This window comes from Leuresthes tenuis, unplaced genomic scaffold (genome assembly GCF_036924035.1).
Source record: "Leuresthes tenuis unplaced genomic scaffold, fLeuTen1.0.hap1 SCAF_2, whole genome shotgun sequence".
Classification (NCBI taxonomy): Eukaryota; Metazoa; Chordata; class Actinopteri; order Atheriniformes; family Atherinopsidae; genus Leuresthes; species Leuresthes tenuis.
The window spans coordinates 28,648,557-28,665,300 of NW_027325356.1; the positions used below are offsets into that span (position 1 = coordinate 28,648,557).

Here is a 16,744-nt window from a genome sequence, read left to right on the forward strand (position 1 = left end):
AGTGATTATGATGGTGACAGATAAAAACTTCTCTTGTCTCTGCTCTGTAAAGTGTACCAGTTGCTCATAAATTAGCAAAGTACATTCATTATCTGATTTGGAAGCTTGAACAATAGATTATTTAATTTCAGTTTAATGATTGTTCCTCTGTTACTGGAGTTCATTTAGATGGCTGAATTAGGCTGAGCTGAATTTGACAGGTGTGTCTGCTCAATAGCACAAATGAGACAAGATGAGCAGTGAAAAATGATTTGGCGGAGCCCTGGGGAAAAGCAGATCCTCTGTCGACGGCAGACTGCTTAGATAGACAGTAATGAGGCTGGACTTCTAAAATAATCCTTCAGCATTTTGGAAATAATTCTTGTTCTCTTTCTTGCAAAAAAGAAACTGCTCTCTCAGCTCTGTCTGTTAAATGTGAAGTGAAATCCAGGAGCTACAAAATGTAACCTCAACACGAAAGACTATAAACAGTACAAGTAACAGCACTATCCAGGCATCACCTCTAAATCTGTATTTTGTTTGTTTATTCCGTACAGACAAGTGTTAAAACTGAAAATACCTTTGACAGATAGCAACCAGAAGATGTACATGGAAGCTAAGTGCCAAGAAACAGAAGCTCAAGATATAACATGTTGTTAGAGCCTGGATGGTGTCCTGGCAATCTCAGTTTTTACTGGTCTAATTTACTGGTCTGATTTCGATCTTTCTGGCGAAAAAGAAACAAAGAAAAACAACAATAATCTTTCAAATGTTTTGTCTTCTTTTCTTCATTCAACATAAAACCCAGAGGTGAGTCTGGTCATTATAAAGCCCATATCAGGGTAATTTACTGGCTCATACTTTGATCTGAGGGGGTCCTCTAGAATAGTCTTGCCTTTGTATTAGGAGAAAATGTCATTTTTCTCACCCTGCACAGTATTGAAGCAATGCATATTTACATGTTATAGCATTTTACTGCAACTTTGGGACAGCATCATAAATACGAGGAACAATGTGAGCAGTGGGCTGCTCTTGGATGTGCAGGGGCTGTTGTTGGTCCTTTAGCTTTTCCCTGCAGTGGAAAAGACAGAAGTCAAAGTGGACAAAGTCCTGCTTTGTGATGGAGTGAAACTATATTATCTGTTCTCTTTACACATGCTTCCATGCCATTTATCGTTTTTGGTGTCTCTTTTTAAAAAAACTTCTGTTGTTGTCAGCCCCTCCTGGATCTAGCTGATGCAAGCTAACTTTCACCCAACTAGTGTTGGATCAGTGCACCTCTGTAGCATATGTGCTGTGTGCTTTTCGAAGTCTGCACATTTGTCCACAAGTGTTGTAAGAAATGTCAGTCTGCAGGGGCTGAGAGCAACGTAAAGATACATCCATGAAAGTATAAAACAGTCCCGATTGGCTTTCATTGTGCATTAGTGAGACGTGACAGAGCTGCTTTAGGATGCTTGTGTCATGCTGGAGGTGCACTGCTCTTACCAAAGATGCTGTTTTATGATGCCAGCTGTTTGTCGCCACATTGTGATACACCTCTCCCACCTCTGTTTGGTCAGTGTAAACCGGAGAAGAGAACAGCGGGGGATAAACAAAGATCTCTTTTTTGGTGCTGATATGGCTCAACTGCTGTGTGAAAAGGGCATTAGTTTATACTCCTGTGCACGACAAAGGTAAATTCTTTGAGGTTTGCTAAACTAGGAAAATAGAAGGCATTACGCAAAAGTATTTCAGGATGATGTCGGTAAGTAACAGCAAGAAATTCAGCAGATTATACAGAGTTTGACGCGAAGCTTTTGGGCACACTTTGGATTTTACAATGTATTTCAGAAAGAATTTCAGAAAGAATTTCAGAAAGAATTTCATTGTAATAGTTGATATGACCTTTATACAAACTCCATATGCTTACATACACCTATTCACTCTGCTTTCAAGTTTACTTATGAAACTGAGGAGGATATTAATGAAACTAGATCTGTTCTCTCTCGAATGTGTCTATTGCTCAGTTCTGAGCAATAGTTCTATGCGAATTCTGTTTTTTTGTGTCTTCATCCAAGACTCCATTTATTATATAATGAGTCTTTCCAACAATTCTTTATTAAGCATGCTGAAGTTATAAAAAAAAAAGAATTATGCCCAATCGTTTCTGGATTATTGAACTGCTTTCTTTGCACAAATCAGAGCTCTTTTGTACTGAATCAAACTGAATTTGAATCGGATTATGTGATCGCTTAAGATCTACGCCTTTACAACCAACCAAAGGCAAGGGGAAAAACCCCAAAACTTATTAAGACCTCTTTATGGCCCCTCTGAGATTTTCATTGCTAAATTGTATCCACTTGATTCTTCCGCATCCAGCCTTTCCTTTCCCACCTCCTCTGAGACCCCAAACCACACGCAAACAAATCAAATAACGCAGGGTTCAACAGAGTGTTAATTTCATCAAGTGAATAAACATGTGGACACCGTAAAGCCCATAGCATTGAGGCACAGGAGCACCCGGGATTTACTGTAATGTTATCAAAGCCATCTCAAAGGCAGTAGAGGAGGCTGAAACAAAGACCAGGAGGAGACTAAGCTTATCAGGTTTATGCAGGGCTAATTACAGGACCTGGAGACAGACTGGCTGTTAGGAAGGACAGTAATAACATTAAGGAAAGAGAAGGAATGTGATGCAGGGACAAACTATGGCTGGATTGTATTAATGCCAGAAGGTAATGAAAGATGCAAGTCCTTCTCAGGTGTCTGTGTCCCTCACAGGATCAGAATAGCCTAATTAGGATGAATTATTAATCAGCATTGTTTTTTTCTCAGCAGTTTCACAAAGAGGCTTTTCTTCCAATGTTAAGCAGTCAGGACTGTTTAACATTGGACATGAACTAACCTGAACTAACTCATGTAAATAAGTAAATCAGCAAATCATTGGGTCTGTTTGAATCTCTTTTTTTTTTCTTTGCTTAGCAAGGTTGATAACTGAGAGAAATAACTCAGAAGCATCTCAGTAGCAGCCATAACAAGAGCTGTTCGAGTTCTCTGAATACTAAGGAAAATAGCTTCATTGCTTTTTTTAATTATGTCCATTAGCATGGAAAACACTGGATGATCCTTTATGAAAGAAAGAAGATAAATCCATCCCGAAATTCCTTGTGGCTGTACCTTTTAAACCAATGCTTGACTATATTCATCCAGTTGTACTAACAGGGATTTGTGTGGATAAATATGAAGACAAGAGTCTGAGTATTCTGTGACAGCAGTTAGCTTCGTTACCAAATTTAATAACAGTAAAATTTTATGTTATAACTTATCATGATGAAACAACTCATATGTGATACAGCCTCTATTTAAAGACATGACGAGACTGCATTGGACAAAGCGTCCAAAGCACTTCTTGTTGAATATTTATTGGACATTTGTAGTTTCAGTGCTTCAGACCTACTTCACAGTTTAATTAAAATGTGAATGGATTCTCATTGCAGTGTGGTTGTCTTTCATAAGTCCTGACAAATTTCTCATACCATCTTTTCTTAACCCCACAAGGTTAACCAACGAGGTCAAGGAAAAAGAGCTTAGGAAAAGACAAGAGGAGGTCATTTTTTTGACAAGTCAGCCGTGCCATTTTAATAAGAAGCAGCTGAAAACTGAAAGCAGATGGATTTTTGACAATCTTTTTGTTCAATTCAATTCAGTTTAATTCATATAGCGCCAAATCACAACACATGTAATTTCAAGGCAATTTAGAAATACAGTCCAATCATAATTCAGTGAAATCAAATTAATTATATTCCAAATTAGTCCAGTTCATACAAAGGCAATTAAAAAAAAAGTTACCAAGCTAAAGAAAACCAACAGATTGTACCAAAACTTCTCTTCGACTCAGTTTCCCATTCTGACCGTGCATGTGGCAACAATGTAAATAGAAAACTCCCTTTTAACAGGAAGAAACCTCTGGCAGAACCAGACTATGTGTGGGTCTGCTTCAAACAGCCGCCTCGACCAGCTGGGGTTTGAGAGGACAGGAAAGAGGGGACAACAAGCACCACAACACCAGGCCAGGCATGTTGAGAAAGAGAAACACAAGTTAATGACAACAATAATGTCATATGTACATGGAGAGTGGAGAGAGCAGAGTGAGGAAAGGTGCATCATGGGAGGTCCCCCAGCAGTCTAGGCCTATAGCAGCATAACTATGGGACGTTTCAGGATCACCTGACCAATCCCCAACTATAACCTTAATCAAAAAGGAAAGTTTTAAGCCTACTCTTAAAGGAGAGGGTGTCTGCTTCCCGGACATATACTGGCAGCTGGTTCCACAGAGAGGGGCCTGATAACTGCAGGCCCTGCCTCCGATTCTACTTTTAGAAACTCTGGGAACAACAAGTAAACCTGCAGTTTGGGAGCGAAGTGCTCTGTTAGGAAAATATCCAACTATGAGATCTTTAAGATACGATGGAGCTCAGTCATTAAGAGCTGTAAATATGAGGAGAAGAATCTTAAATTCTATTCTGAATTTAACAGAGAGCCAATGAAGAGAAGCTAAAACTGGAGAAACATGATCTCTGCTGTTAGTTCCATAACACCGTATGTTCACAGACAAATGACAGCTATGTTATGTGTCCCTGTGATGGACCTGTCCAGGGTGTCTCCCGCCTTTGGCCCGATGGCAGCTGGGATAGGCTCCAGCCTCGCTGCGACCCTGAATTGGATTAAGTGGGTACAGAAAATGGATGGATATATACATATATATATATATATATATATATATATATATATACTGCTTTTTATAAGTGGGAAGAAAAAAAGAGTTCATGCCAAGAATCACAACTGTGGAACAAATGACTTGAAACCAGTTAAAACACTAAATGAAAACTGCCAACAAAAACAAATGAGGCTGACAGGTAACATGTGGCAGCTGTACATTTAGATGAAAATTCACAGCAGCAAATTTGAAAATACAGAAACTGGTTAACTGGCTGTCAAAATATATTTATGTGAATCGTGTTTGGCGTTTGGAAATGACAGAGAGAGTTTAATTTGTACGTGATATTTTGAACCAGAAGCGTCAGTGTAAGAAAATGGTGTTTAAAGTGAAAGAAGATGTCAGGTGAACTGTTCAGAGGTAAAACTGGGATAGAGTTTAAAGTGGGGATTGTCAAAACTCTGACAGCAGGCGAAATATCAGTTGACACATAAAATCTGAAACTGGAGATGAACTGAAACTATGATTGAAATAACTATGAACAGGTTTAAGGCACCTAAATGTGGAGAACAAGAGGTGAGGAATCTGAATACTGAGGACGACTGAGAAGAGGTTTCATTTGTGAGTCTTACACTTAAAAAACAGACAAAAAAATCACCCAAGTGAAGGTTTGACAACTAAGTAAGCATATTAATGATTCATTAAATCAGCCCATTGGTCATTGCATAGTTTTATTAACCTGTTTTGCTGTTTGGTACCAAATATATTGATACAGATTCTCAGTAATTGGAGAATAAAGTAAAATATCCATCCATTATCTTCTGCTTATCCGAGGTCAGTCCAGGATGGAAACCCAGACATCCCTTTCTCCAGCTCCTCCTGGGGGATCACGAGGCTTATACAGGACAAATGGGACATTTCATTCCCCCAGCTTGTTCTGGGTCTGCTCCAGAGCCTCCTCCCAGTTGGATGTGCCCAAAAAACCTCAGGCATCCTAATCAGCTGACTCCTTCCACGTGGAGGAGCAGGGGCTCTACACGGGGCGCCATGCGGATGGTCGAGCTCCTCACTCCATCTCTGAGGCCAGCACTGTAATGAATTTCAGCCACTTGTATCCGCAACCTATTTTTTTCAGCCACTGCCCAAATAAAATAAAGTAAAAGAAAACTTTTTGAGTTGTTTGAGCCTTTATCAAACTGAAACAAGGCCAAAGAACTGTTTTTAAATGTCTCCACTGTCCATCTTTATTGTACTTGAAAACATAAATGAAGATCAAATTTATATGCCAGCAACATCATTGAAAAAAAAAAAAAGTTGGGATAAAGTCATGTATGTGTCACATCAAGCTTCCTATAAATTTCTCATTTTTATAGTTTGGGAACTGAAGATACAAATTGTTGCAGTTTTTCAGAGGAATCTGTGTCCATTCCAGCTGAATCTAAGATCTCAACTGCTCAACAGTATGTAGTTGTCGTTTTCTCTTCTACAAGAAGCTCCATACATTTTAAGTAGGAGACAGATGTGGACCACAGGTGGGTCAGCAGAGCACACACTCTCTGAGTCTATGAAGCCACTCTGATGGAAGTTGGACAGAATGAGGTCTGACGCTGTCCAGCTTAAATAACCACGAAACTCCCAGGTAATGTCACCTTGATGGGCTCACATGTCTATCTGAAATTCCAACACACACCTCTGCATCAGGTACCTTCATGTCACCGATGACAGCCTTTTCCATCTTTGGTATGAACTGTTTTTCTGTCCCTCTGAGATGAGCTCGTGTCCAGAGAACTTGGTGGCATTATAGCTCTGGGTTGAAAAATGGCCTCCTCTCAGCTGAATACAGTTTCAGGTAATATTTCTGGATGCAGCAGTGGCCCGGGATAGGTGACAATGTGGCCATACTGAACACGGTGGCATGCCACTTTCTCATGCAGCGCACATCCAACCGTGGTTTCTGTCTTTAGCCTTTACCCCCTGAGATTTTCCCCAGACTCCCTGAAACTTTTCCCAATATTTTTTGCACAACTGATTTTTAAAAGTCTTTGCCATCTTGAATTGAGAAATATTTTATTTAAATGATCAATGATTTAGCACAAAGTAGTGAGCAAGACCCATCTTTGCTTGGATAGACAAAGCCTTTGGTGGACGCTTCTTCTATTTCAAATCCTGACAGCCTCACCCGTCACCAACTAACTGGAATAGCAGAATCATTCAGAACACCGCTTCTTGTATATTTTATAAACTTTTCTTTCTTCTTCTTTTCTTTGAGCATGTTGCAGGCAAATTTCTTTTTTCCTACATACAATGAAGTCAGCCGCTGTTTATTAGACACTGTTTATTAGTTCGAACCTTTGTTTAACAAACGCAAACAAATGATTTTCAAATGGCAATTCTATCAATAAAGAACATTTCATTACACGTCTGAGAGAACCACACAAGAAAGCACAGTAGAGGTTCACATAAATGGGGTCATTATTTGTAGGCTTGTGTATGCAGGAAGGTTTTGGGTTTTGGTTTAAATGTTGTTCAGCAGGAAGTTTGTTCCAGAGATCTGGTGCACAGCAACTGGGAGCTCCCTGGACAGATTTCGATCAAATTCTGGGAACAACTACAAGACCTACATTAGAGGACTTAAGAGACCAGATTGGGTGATACGCAACGAGGAAATGACAGATTTCAGATTTCATTTAATGTGAGAATATTTGACAGCTTTTCTTGAAATTAGTTACATAGTTTTCAGGCGGTTGTCGTTTTATTTAAATATTGTAAAACTGCTTAAACTTTGCGATGGTTAACACAGCTAAGATATGAATGAAAACAATACTTAAAAGTCTAAAAGGCAGGTTGGGAGCGGCTGTAGCTCAGAAGGAAGAGCAATTGGTAGGTCGGTGGGTCGACCCTCTACTTCCCCTGGACCACTTGTCCACGAGCAAGTGTCCTTGGGCAAGACACTGAACCCCGCGTTGCCTCCCGTGTCCATCGGGTGTGTGATAGAGGAAAAAGTCCAGTGTCACCAGATAACGTTTTTACGTGAATGAAAAAAGGTTAAAAACCAGTTAGAACTGATCAAACCGGTTAATATTATTATTTACTCACACATTAGGAAGGAAAATGTATGCACATCTTCAATAAACGGATGAGTTCCTGTGAAACACAGCCGAGAGGACCAGAAGTTTTAGAAAAATGCTTTTATTCATTTTTTTTCCCTACACCTCCCATTAAAAAGCACATTTTAAAGCACAAAGATTTACTCTGTATATAAATGCCTCTCTTCCATGAACTAAAAAAAGAAAGAAAACAACAAAAAAAACAATATGGTAGCATTTGCACATTGTGCTTCAATTGCAAAGTCTGTACAACCCCTCTGGGTCTGAACCCCAGTAAACATCTTATTGCATAAATCACACTGACCTCAGAGGCCATTAGTAGAAGAGTTCTTTTAAATCAAATAATGAAACATACTACTGAGATGATGAAAAAACAAGAAGCTCTCATACTCGTTACACTGTGAATAACAGTAGCAGCACTCTTAATGAAGGCGATGCACATTGTCCTGAAAAGAAAGCAAGAAAGACAGAAATCAAGAAGAAATTAAACAGAAATCATTTGACGATAAACAACATTTGTGCTTTTGTTAACCAAACAAAACGGAATCCTCTGCAGATGATTCACACACTCGACTTAAACCAAAAACAACAAAAGCAAACACTTTCAGGGACAAGTGTTGGCTCATTTCCCTTTAAAACAGTAGCCGACTAAACGCTAATCTCTAGTTGCACAAACCCCCTTTACGATAAGCATGTTTTGCATGTTGTTTTTGCTATATTCTACTCGACCTGTGCTTGGAAAACTAGCATTTCTCAGAAGGCAGTGTGTGTCTCTCCGTGACATCTCTGAGGAGACTCAAGATCAACCAAATACAGAATGGAAGCTGTTCCACAAAAATATACAAATTCAAATGTACTTGAATAAATGACTTTGGTATAAACATGGAGCTTGTTTTCACACAAAACTTTGATTCCTGAATGTTCCCTTTTAACAACATAACTGTACTAAATGTTGGGAAAAAGATGAACAGGAAACTAACAAAAAGAAGAAAAACACTGCTTATCTGGATCCTGGTTGATCTTCTGCAGGAAGTTTGGAAACTTTTCATATTCAGCAATTTAGTCATAATTTTTGTAAATGAAAAGGAGAAGAAAACGCGCTTCGCTAACATGGCGTATGTAGTGAATAAACTGGATTTCTTGTGCATTTTTTTAAGCATACAGTACACCCGAACTGTTATATGATGAATTTTCAGCTTTTTGCTCACAACATTCAGACTTTAATCCTGATATTTCAGATCAAACATCCTATCAGTGGCTTTCCTATTTAAGATGAAGTTGAGGTTGAGCAAAGCAACTCAGCTGTGTTTGACTTCTCTTTGTAAAGTGTTTTGCATCACAATGGCTACGTTTACATTGACATTATTCTAAATGAGACAATATTCCACTTTTGTGTTGAAATAAATTCAACATATCACACTTCTTTCAAATTCCTGTAATTGTGTTATAGAGCGTCGTCCGATTAATAAGTCTTACCCACACTGAGTCAGACTACGACATTGCTGTGTTGATGCCCATCCAAAGCTTTCCTTACATCCATATCAGGAGTTTTATTCGGGCTCCTCCCCCACATCAAAAGCATTAGTGTTTTTTCCTGCATCCGCCTTGTTCTGCAGCGACTCTGCTGGAGCACGAGTAGTAAAACAGCAGCGTGAGAAAAATGATACTCAACATAGATTAAAGTGGTTACAGCTTACTCTGAAAATGAGCTTATTGAGGTTAAGGTGGTCAGAAAATCCAGTTTACATGGCGGTTTCTCAGTCAGAGTTATGTCTTCATCAGGTTAGGACCAGGACGCTGTTGTGCCTGTGAACACACCCACTAAATCATGCTCATTCGACTAAGTCTAATTAGGGGAAATTATTTTGTCTGAAAGATTTAATCAGTTTAATAAAAATCAGCGCCCTCCAGAGATCGGTTCCTCCCGAGGCTCCTGCCTCCCATTAATAATCGTTAGTGTGGATCGATGAGGGCTTCACTGATGCTGAGGGCTCCACTTTGTTTTGTTTGAGTGCCGATTCATCCATGACTAGTGACTGTACCGTGAGCAGCTTCTCGACCCTATTAACCAGGTGAATTGTGAGTGTCTTCTCCTCGCTCAGCGGTCAACGGGGCAGCGCTCAGATCAGAACTGCTGAGTTCGTGCACTCGCAGCAGGTGAGAGAAACAGCGGCCTCTTTATGTTGAAGGATTCCCCCCAGCTTTAGCGCTGCTGGCATTGTCTGTTGAAACACAAAGAAGTGGCACACAGCCTGTGCTGCCCACGTCCATCTACCCCAACACACAACACCGGCACCTAACCCACCTACACTTGTTTCTGGTAATTATGGTTTTCAAGTATGAGCTGCAGAGGAAGGGCTTAAAAGGACAGTAACAAAGGAGGGGAGGAAAAACAAAGACAGACTGAGCCTCAGCTTCAGGTTGTAAAGAAAAGGAAGATTTTTTAGAAAGATTCTGATAAATCAGAAGCTCATTAAGTGGATTATTTTCTTTTCAGTTATTTATGGGGGTCCATTTGGAAGAATTAAGAGCAATCTGCTGCAACTGACGCAGCCTTAAATCTGAGCTGTGTGCGCTGCCAACACACCTTTTAAAGAAAGATTAGAAGATGAGATTTTTTTCCTCCTCGTTTCGTAATCAGCTGCAGTCACCTCTGTACTTAAACGGACTCAGCTGTGCGACACGTATGTTTTACTAACTGAACTGAGCTCAAGGTGAGGCAGACGCTTTTCCTTCTGTGACAAAGTGATACCAACATTACAGCTGCTTCAACGCCCACAAATAATTATGATAAATGATTAATTAGGGCTTAAAGTCTGAACACGGGAACACTCAAGTACGATTATTTATTCCTCAGAGCTGATTTCAAGTAGCTTAATAGACATCTAATCCATGCCTTAATGTTTAAATTAAATGGGAAAAAAGGAGTAAGCTCCTTTAATTAATAACATAATCCTCCACAATAAATATTTGTCATTGCTGTGTTTTAAAGGGGTTCAAAAAGAAACCGGTTTGCAAGCATTAGCATCTATCCCCTCATCTTGTTGAGAAATAAAAACCAAATATATCTTATTCTGATTATATAGACTTTTTTGGCAACATTCTTCGATTAGTTTATGATATACTCTGTTATTCACAGTTTGTTCTGATAAACTTTGCAAATCTGAGATGAAACAGAAAAGAAACTTTGAAGAGAAGTGAGTCATAGGGCTGAAAGAATGTCAGAGCAGTGGTTCCAGGAGTTCCCCCTTGGGCCAACATCACACGTTGTTGGTTTTTTTGTAAAGAAAACGCAATCACTCTTCCTGAATGCACTCACACTCTAAAACTATCATTACAAACACTATCTCCAAGGAAACAAACAGATAAACAACAAAAAACAAAACTAAACAGGAGAGCTACAGTCGATGTTGCAGAAAATAGAAAACCTGCAACCGAGCACGCTGGAAAGTTTTAGTGTTGAGAGCTGCAGCTGACTAAACTCATCCCTCAGAGTGTGAACCTCAACTGGAAGCGAGACGCACACAGACACGCGAAGTGAGCGCTCGCCTCTCTTCCAATCATCCGATCAGAACAGAATCCTCTTCTCGTCCTGGCTGTTGAGTCTGTGGTTTATGGGCTGACTAGTTGTGCTTGGCACGAATCCCTTTTAAGTAGTTTTTCCAGCGCTTGACCACATCCTTGAAGATGGGGGAGTTGTCTATAGATCCCAGCAGCTGCAGCTGGTTAATGTGCGTGGTGTGATAGTCCCAGCGCGCCAGGTTGGGTGCAGTGCCCAACATGAAGTGACGCAGGTCATAAATGCTCCCAGAGCCTGTGTCGTAGAGAGGCAGCATGGCCTTCAGCGACTCCATGCCACGGCTGAACAGCTGCCCTGCCTCCCTGCCCAGCTTCTCTCCAGCTGTCTCAGCCAAGTCGTAGAGTCCCAGCAGGGAGTAGATGAAGCCGTTGAGGACAAATGAGCTGGGGGTGGTGGGGTATTCCTCATACCAGTCGTATTTGTTCATGAACACTGCTTTAACCCCGTGCTGCGCTGAGGGCACCTTGTAGGGTCCTACTGCCTTTAGCGCAGCGTTGAGGTAAGCCTGATTCTTGGTGAGGAGGTAGGCTCTCACCAAGGTAGACATGGCCTGGCCTTGAGCCATGGCCGAGTACCAGCCGGGCTCCAGAGGCCGGAAGCCCTCGCCCAGTTTCCGGGTGACCATGATGGGCCACCCGCCTCGTTCGTCCTGGTTGCGCAGCAGCCAGTCGCTGGCAGCGAAGAAGGCGGCCATGTGGGCGGTGGTTGAGATGGTGACGTTGTCAACAAAGCCACGCCCGTGTAGGACTAACCGCACCACCCGTCGAGGCATTATCTGAGAAGAAAGTCATTTTTAAATTGTTACATGTTGTATATTCTCAAAATGATCCCCTCGTTCAAAGTTATGATGAAATGTTTTCTCAGTTAAAATGCCCAAAAATCTTTTGAAAATACTGCTGCAAACTCAGCCTAGTTTTCTTATTTTTTCATCAGTTCATTTGATCATATCAACTACGCTGTCTTTTCTATGAAATTTCAGAAAAGACTTGATTCTGATGTCTTAAAGTCTATCCTCAAACCCAAAAATGTTCCCTGTATAACACGAGAGGAAAAGCAGCAAACATCCCTTCTGGGAAGCTGACATATCGAAGCATTTGTCATTTTCTTCTGGAAAAATCCCTTTGTTTCCAATTCATTTCTACACTGAACGATTGATAAACTTATCGTTTCATCTCTGATCCTAACTTAAAAGAACAGGGGTATTTCATACATGACATTTTCAACACGCAGGTTCTGGTCCAAACCAACCTTTGTGGCTTTGACCGCTTTTGTGTTGGACAGCCCGACTCCCTTCCTGAGGTCGGTTAGAAGGTCTCGAGTCAACGTGCTCCAGGCTGTTCGCGAGCCGACACCGTAGGTGACGTCACGGTCTTTGAAGGCGATGAGCTGCGTGCTGGTCACATAGTGGATGGTGAAGGGCGGGCCCTTCTCTGTGGTTTCGAGGACCACGGACACGCTGCCGTTGGAGACGAACTTGATGTCCAAGCTGAGGATGAAGTCTTTGGAGTTGCCCAGCTGGAGGGAAACGCCTTCTGACGACTCTGTTTGGTGGTGGGAGGAGGAGGGGGTGCAACACATAAATGGAGAAAGTGTTAAAGATGTGTATAATGAGCTGAAATAGCAGGAAAGGAGCTTTTACAGCATTTCTTTTAAGTGCTGTGGGCCAGAAAAAAAATGACCGACCTCATTTGACTCACTTTAAGAGCTTCTGACAATTATTGGATCATAACAAACTATTTTTAGCAGACTGAATGGAACTCTTTTAATCTGTGTCTGTCTCTCTAGATACGCTCTCCTTTAGTGGTGTGTTCATGTGACAGTTTGTCTTTGGCTTCATCTCTCAAGCATTCTCACACTCTCAAATGATCAATAAACGCAGACAATTTTAGAAACAATCTGTTCTATTTCTACTACCTGGGGTTTTGAATTGTTATTACCTGTGTAAAGCGCCTTGCTGTGTTTCTGACAGGGTTAGGGCAGATATGCTCACACATCCAGTCATGCTTCTCATGGGATGTACAGAGAAGATGCGTCACTGCATGCTGAGCTTAATTAGGGGGAAAGAAGCGAGGAGAGGGACCAAAAAAAAAAAGTGAAAGAAGCTGATGCTCTGCAGCGACTTCTCTGTTTTCTATTCTCATCTTCATTTCTCTTCACTTCTAAGCTCAAAGATAGAAACTTCAGTTTCCAGGCTGCCACTGCTCCGACTCCCAGTCAGTTTAACACAGCCGGTTAAGTTGCAGCTCTGACATCATCTTAAACCCCTAAAGCAACAGCTTCTTCTAGAGGGAGCCCTCCCTGGGCCCGGTTACTTGGTCTTCAAGACAAAAATGAAGAAAGATTTATTTTTTTCCCCCCTAATCAGGGCTCCCCAATGGGTGAAAAGATGAAAGGCTGTAGAAGTTGAGAGGGGGGGGGGGGTTAATGGAGTGAAGGACTACACAAATGTTCTAAAAGCCAGCTCAAGATTGGAGAGTGAAAATGAGTCAACAGTGAGCAGACGATTGAGAATCGGAAGACAGAGATCTCACATGGTTTGAGCTGGGAGAGCAGAGGCAGATGAGGCCGACTGAGACACAAAGACAGTCGATCAGGGGGAGAATGAAGAGAGAGACAGTCTGGCAGGGGCCTCTGGATGACTACGGCTCTTTAATGCACTCATAAATCCATTACTTAAGGCAATGTAGAGAGTAAGTGGATTTGTACTCTGGCCCTGTGATTACTCTGCCATCAATAAAGGATGGGCAGGGAATACAGAAGAGATTCCACCTCCACTGCTCTGTTCTCTGGCTGTTTCGCAATCAGTCTGGAGACAGAGACAACATGCTGCTGGAAATATGTCAGCATAAACCACGCTGGTATACACGAGCGAGCATGAGCGATAAATGCTTGAAAACATATGCACAGTTGGGACCTGCTGTGCATGTGCAGACACGAGACAAGACAACGCACATGTAAGCGTTCTTCCATACGCGGCTCCACTTCTTCGGTACACGCACACACCAAATATGCTGCACTCATTATTCACTCTATAAACAATCTTTTCATTTTATTTTGCTCTGCAAATTACTTTAATCATCGATGTTGCTGTTAAAAAAATTCTAATTCTTGTCTAGTGAATATGAAAGTTTTGATCTTCCAGATTCCAAGGCAATGAATTCAAATTGCTTGTTTTATGCAGCTAAAAGCAACAAAGATATTAAGAGCTGGAATATACTAAGAAAAATATTAGAGATCATTAGAAATATTCAAAAACAGCATTATATTAGCTGCTGTTTGAACCAATAGAGACAGACGAACAAACGCAATAAGAAATTAAGCTTTTTTACGCATTGATAAAAACAAAAGAAGTTTCAAATCTTTACCTAAAACAAATGCAAATATAAAATGAAGAGCTTGCATCTGCAAGTCAGTGTTAAATAGAAGCACATTTGGGAGCTAGTTTAACTAGACACTTCATGGTAGTTGTGGGTCAGCGGCTGGTTTAAAGTTCACTCACAAGCTCTCAGTTAGGGTTAGGGTCAGTTAGGGACTGAGACCTGGACTCGGCCACAAGAGATCTGTTTCCGTTTGTCATTTATGTACAAGTCTCTCATGAAATCAAACCCTATCCCTTATCTGTATTCTTCTGTTAGTGATAAATTCTCTATATAATAATGTTTATTGGTAATGACAGAGTCCTTATTCCTGTGCTGGATTCAGATTGCCAAACGACGCACGAGGGATTCATTGCATGCATGTAACCCAGTATTACTGTTTTTGATGTCAGCTTAACTGTAAACTGTTCATTCTCCTGTAGTGCTCTCTCAGATATGTATTCAGTTACTGCCAAAGCAACACATCTAACAACTGAAACATGGGAAGATCTTCATTAAGAAGCACAGGAAATTCAATGCAACTGTTACGGTGTTAAGCAGTGCACGTGACTGTTATCTTCAATATACGATTACAGGCATTTTGCAGGAGAATAATGAGAAACTGTTGGAAGGAGGAAGTAACAACAAGCCAGTACTGATGATTATCGTGATATTAAAAGATCTCAGCTGAGAGTAAATAGCAAGTACTTTACCTCCTAATTAGAGTAATCGAATTACAAAAGAAAATGAGGCAAAAAATCCTACAAAAACACAAAAATGAAATAGTCAGATTAATAGTTTTCTAATTAAATGTACAATCATTACATTACTGTCAACGCTTTGGCCACAGTAACTGTGTAATAAGACAAATCTTTGTTTAAACAATAACTGAAGTTTAAAGGAGTACCTTCAGTATCTTCTGTCATTTCTGTGCCAGAAAAGCCACTTTAAGTTGCATCTCCTACCTCTCTCACTGATTCCAAACTCATCTTCATGCAACAGCAGAAAACGCTGCTTGGTGCAGTGTTTAACACCTTAAAACTCTAACAATGAACAAACTTCAATTCAACTGGCTAAAACTGATCTGTTATCAGCAGCAGTTTGTTGATTATTGGATCAAACTGTATTGTAACAAAGCTTGTAGCTTCATCTGACTGCTCAACATTTAAGGCAGCAGTGAGCAGTGATTGGCTGCACAAGGTCCACGGAGCACCACGAACACCCAGGCAGAGCCATCGCAACATGCCACATCCATAAAGGAGGGGTAAAAGCTATTTTTCTGCGATTGTGTGAATGTGCTGTATCAGGGGGATGGTCGGCACAAAATGCATTTCTCAAACATCAACCGTGCCACAAGGGGATTTAGAAAATAAAGGTGCTCAGAGGCAGACAGTGTTGGTGCAGGAATGTATGGATGGTAGATGGCAGGTTATTATCAGGGGGCAGACAATTGATCCACCTGTCAGAAGCTTTGAGAGATTGTTCAACACATGTGCCCTAGATACTGTAAAGAGGGGGAAAAAACAAGAAGTTGAAGGAGAGGACAGAAAGAGAGTCTGACAGCGGAGGAAGGAAATGAGAAAGTTTGATGAGGGAGCAGAATAAGGCATTAGAATGGATCAGACAAATATGACTGCAATGTTGAGGAGGCACAAGAGAGCTGAGGGGTGATAAGTGGGTGGAAATGAGTAAACAGCAGTGGAAGATGGACAGAAATCTGGGGTAGACAGGGAAGATTAATGGCGAATGAAGGCGTGCTGGGGACGGGGGGGGGGGGTGGGGGGTGGGGGGGGGGGGGGTGGGGTGGTGTTGAGGAAAGAGAGCAGTGATGTCGAGATGACCTGTGAAGGAAGCTGAGGAGGGAGCATAGAGCGGGGGGGGGGGTAATGTAGTGAAAAGAAAATAAATTGGTGATGAGAGGGTGACAGCTGAAGAATTAGGAGGAAGGGAAAATTACAGCAGAGACAGTAGCTCGACAGAGGACAAACAGAGAGTGGGTTCTGGAAGTATCAGCAGGAGATCA

General features: G+C 41.1%; 1 protein-coding gene across 2 annotated transcripts in view; it reads right to left on the minus strand.

The window, feature by feature from the left end:
* Positions 1-7,851: 7,851 nt before the first annotated feature.
* glceb (glucuronic acid epimerase b) overlaps positions 7,852-16,744 on the minus strand; it is a 63,034-nt gene continuing 54,141 nt past the window's right edge. For both annotated transcript variants that reach the window (XM_072380968.1, XM_072380967.1), the window contains 2 exons: positions 12,614-12,906; positions 7,852-12,140 (listed from right to left, as the gene is read on the minus strand). In XM_072380968.1, coding sequence (XP_072237069.1) covers positions 11,409-12,140; positions 12,614-12,906 — 1,025 coding nt within the window. In that variant the 3' untranslated portion in view covers positions 7,852-11,408. The remainder of the gene's footprint in view (positions 12,141-12,613; positions 12,907-16,744) is intronic.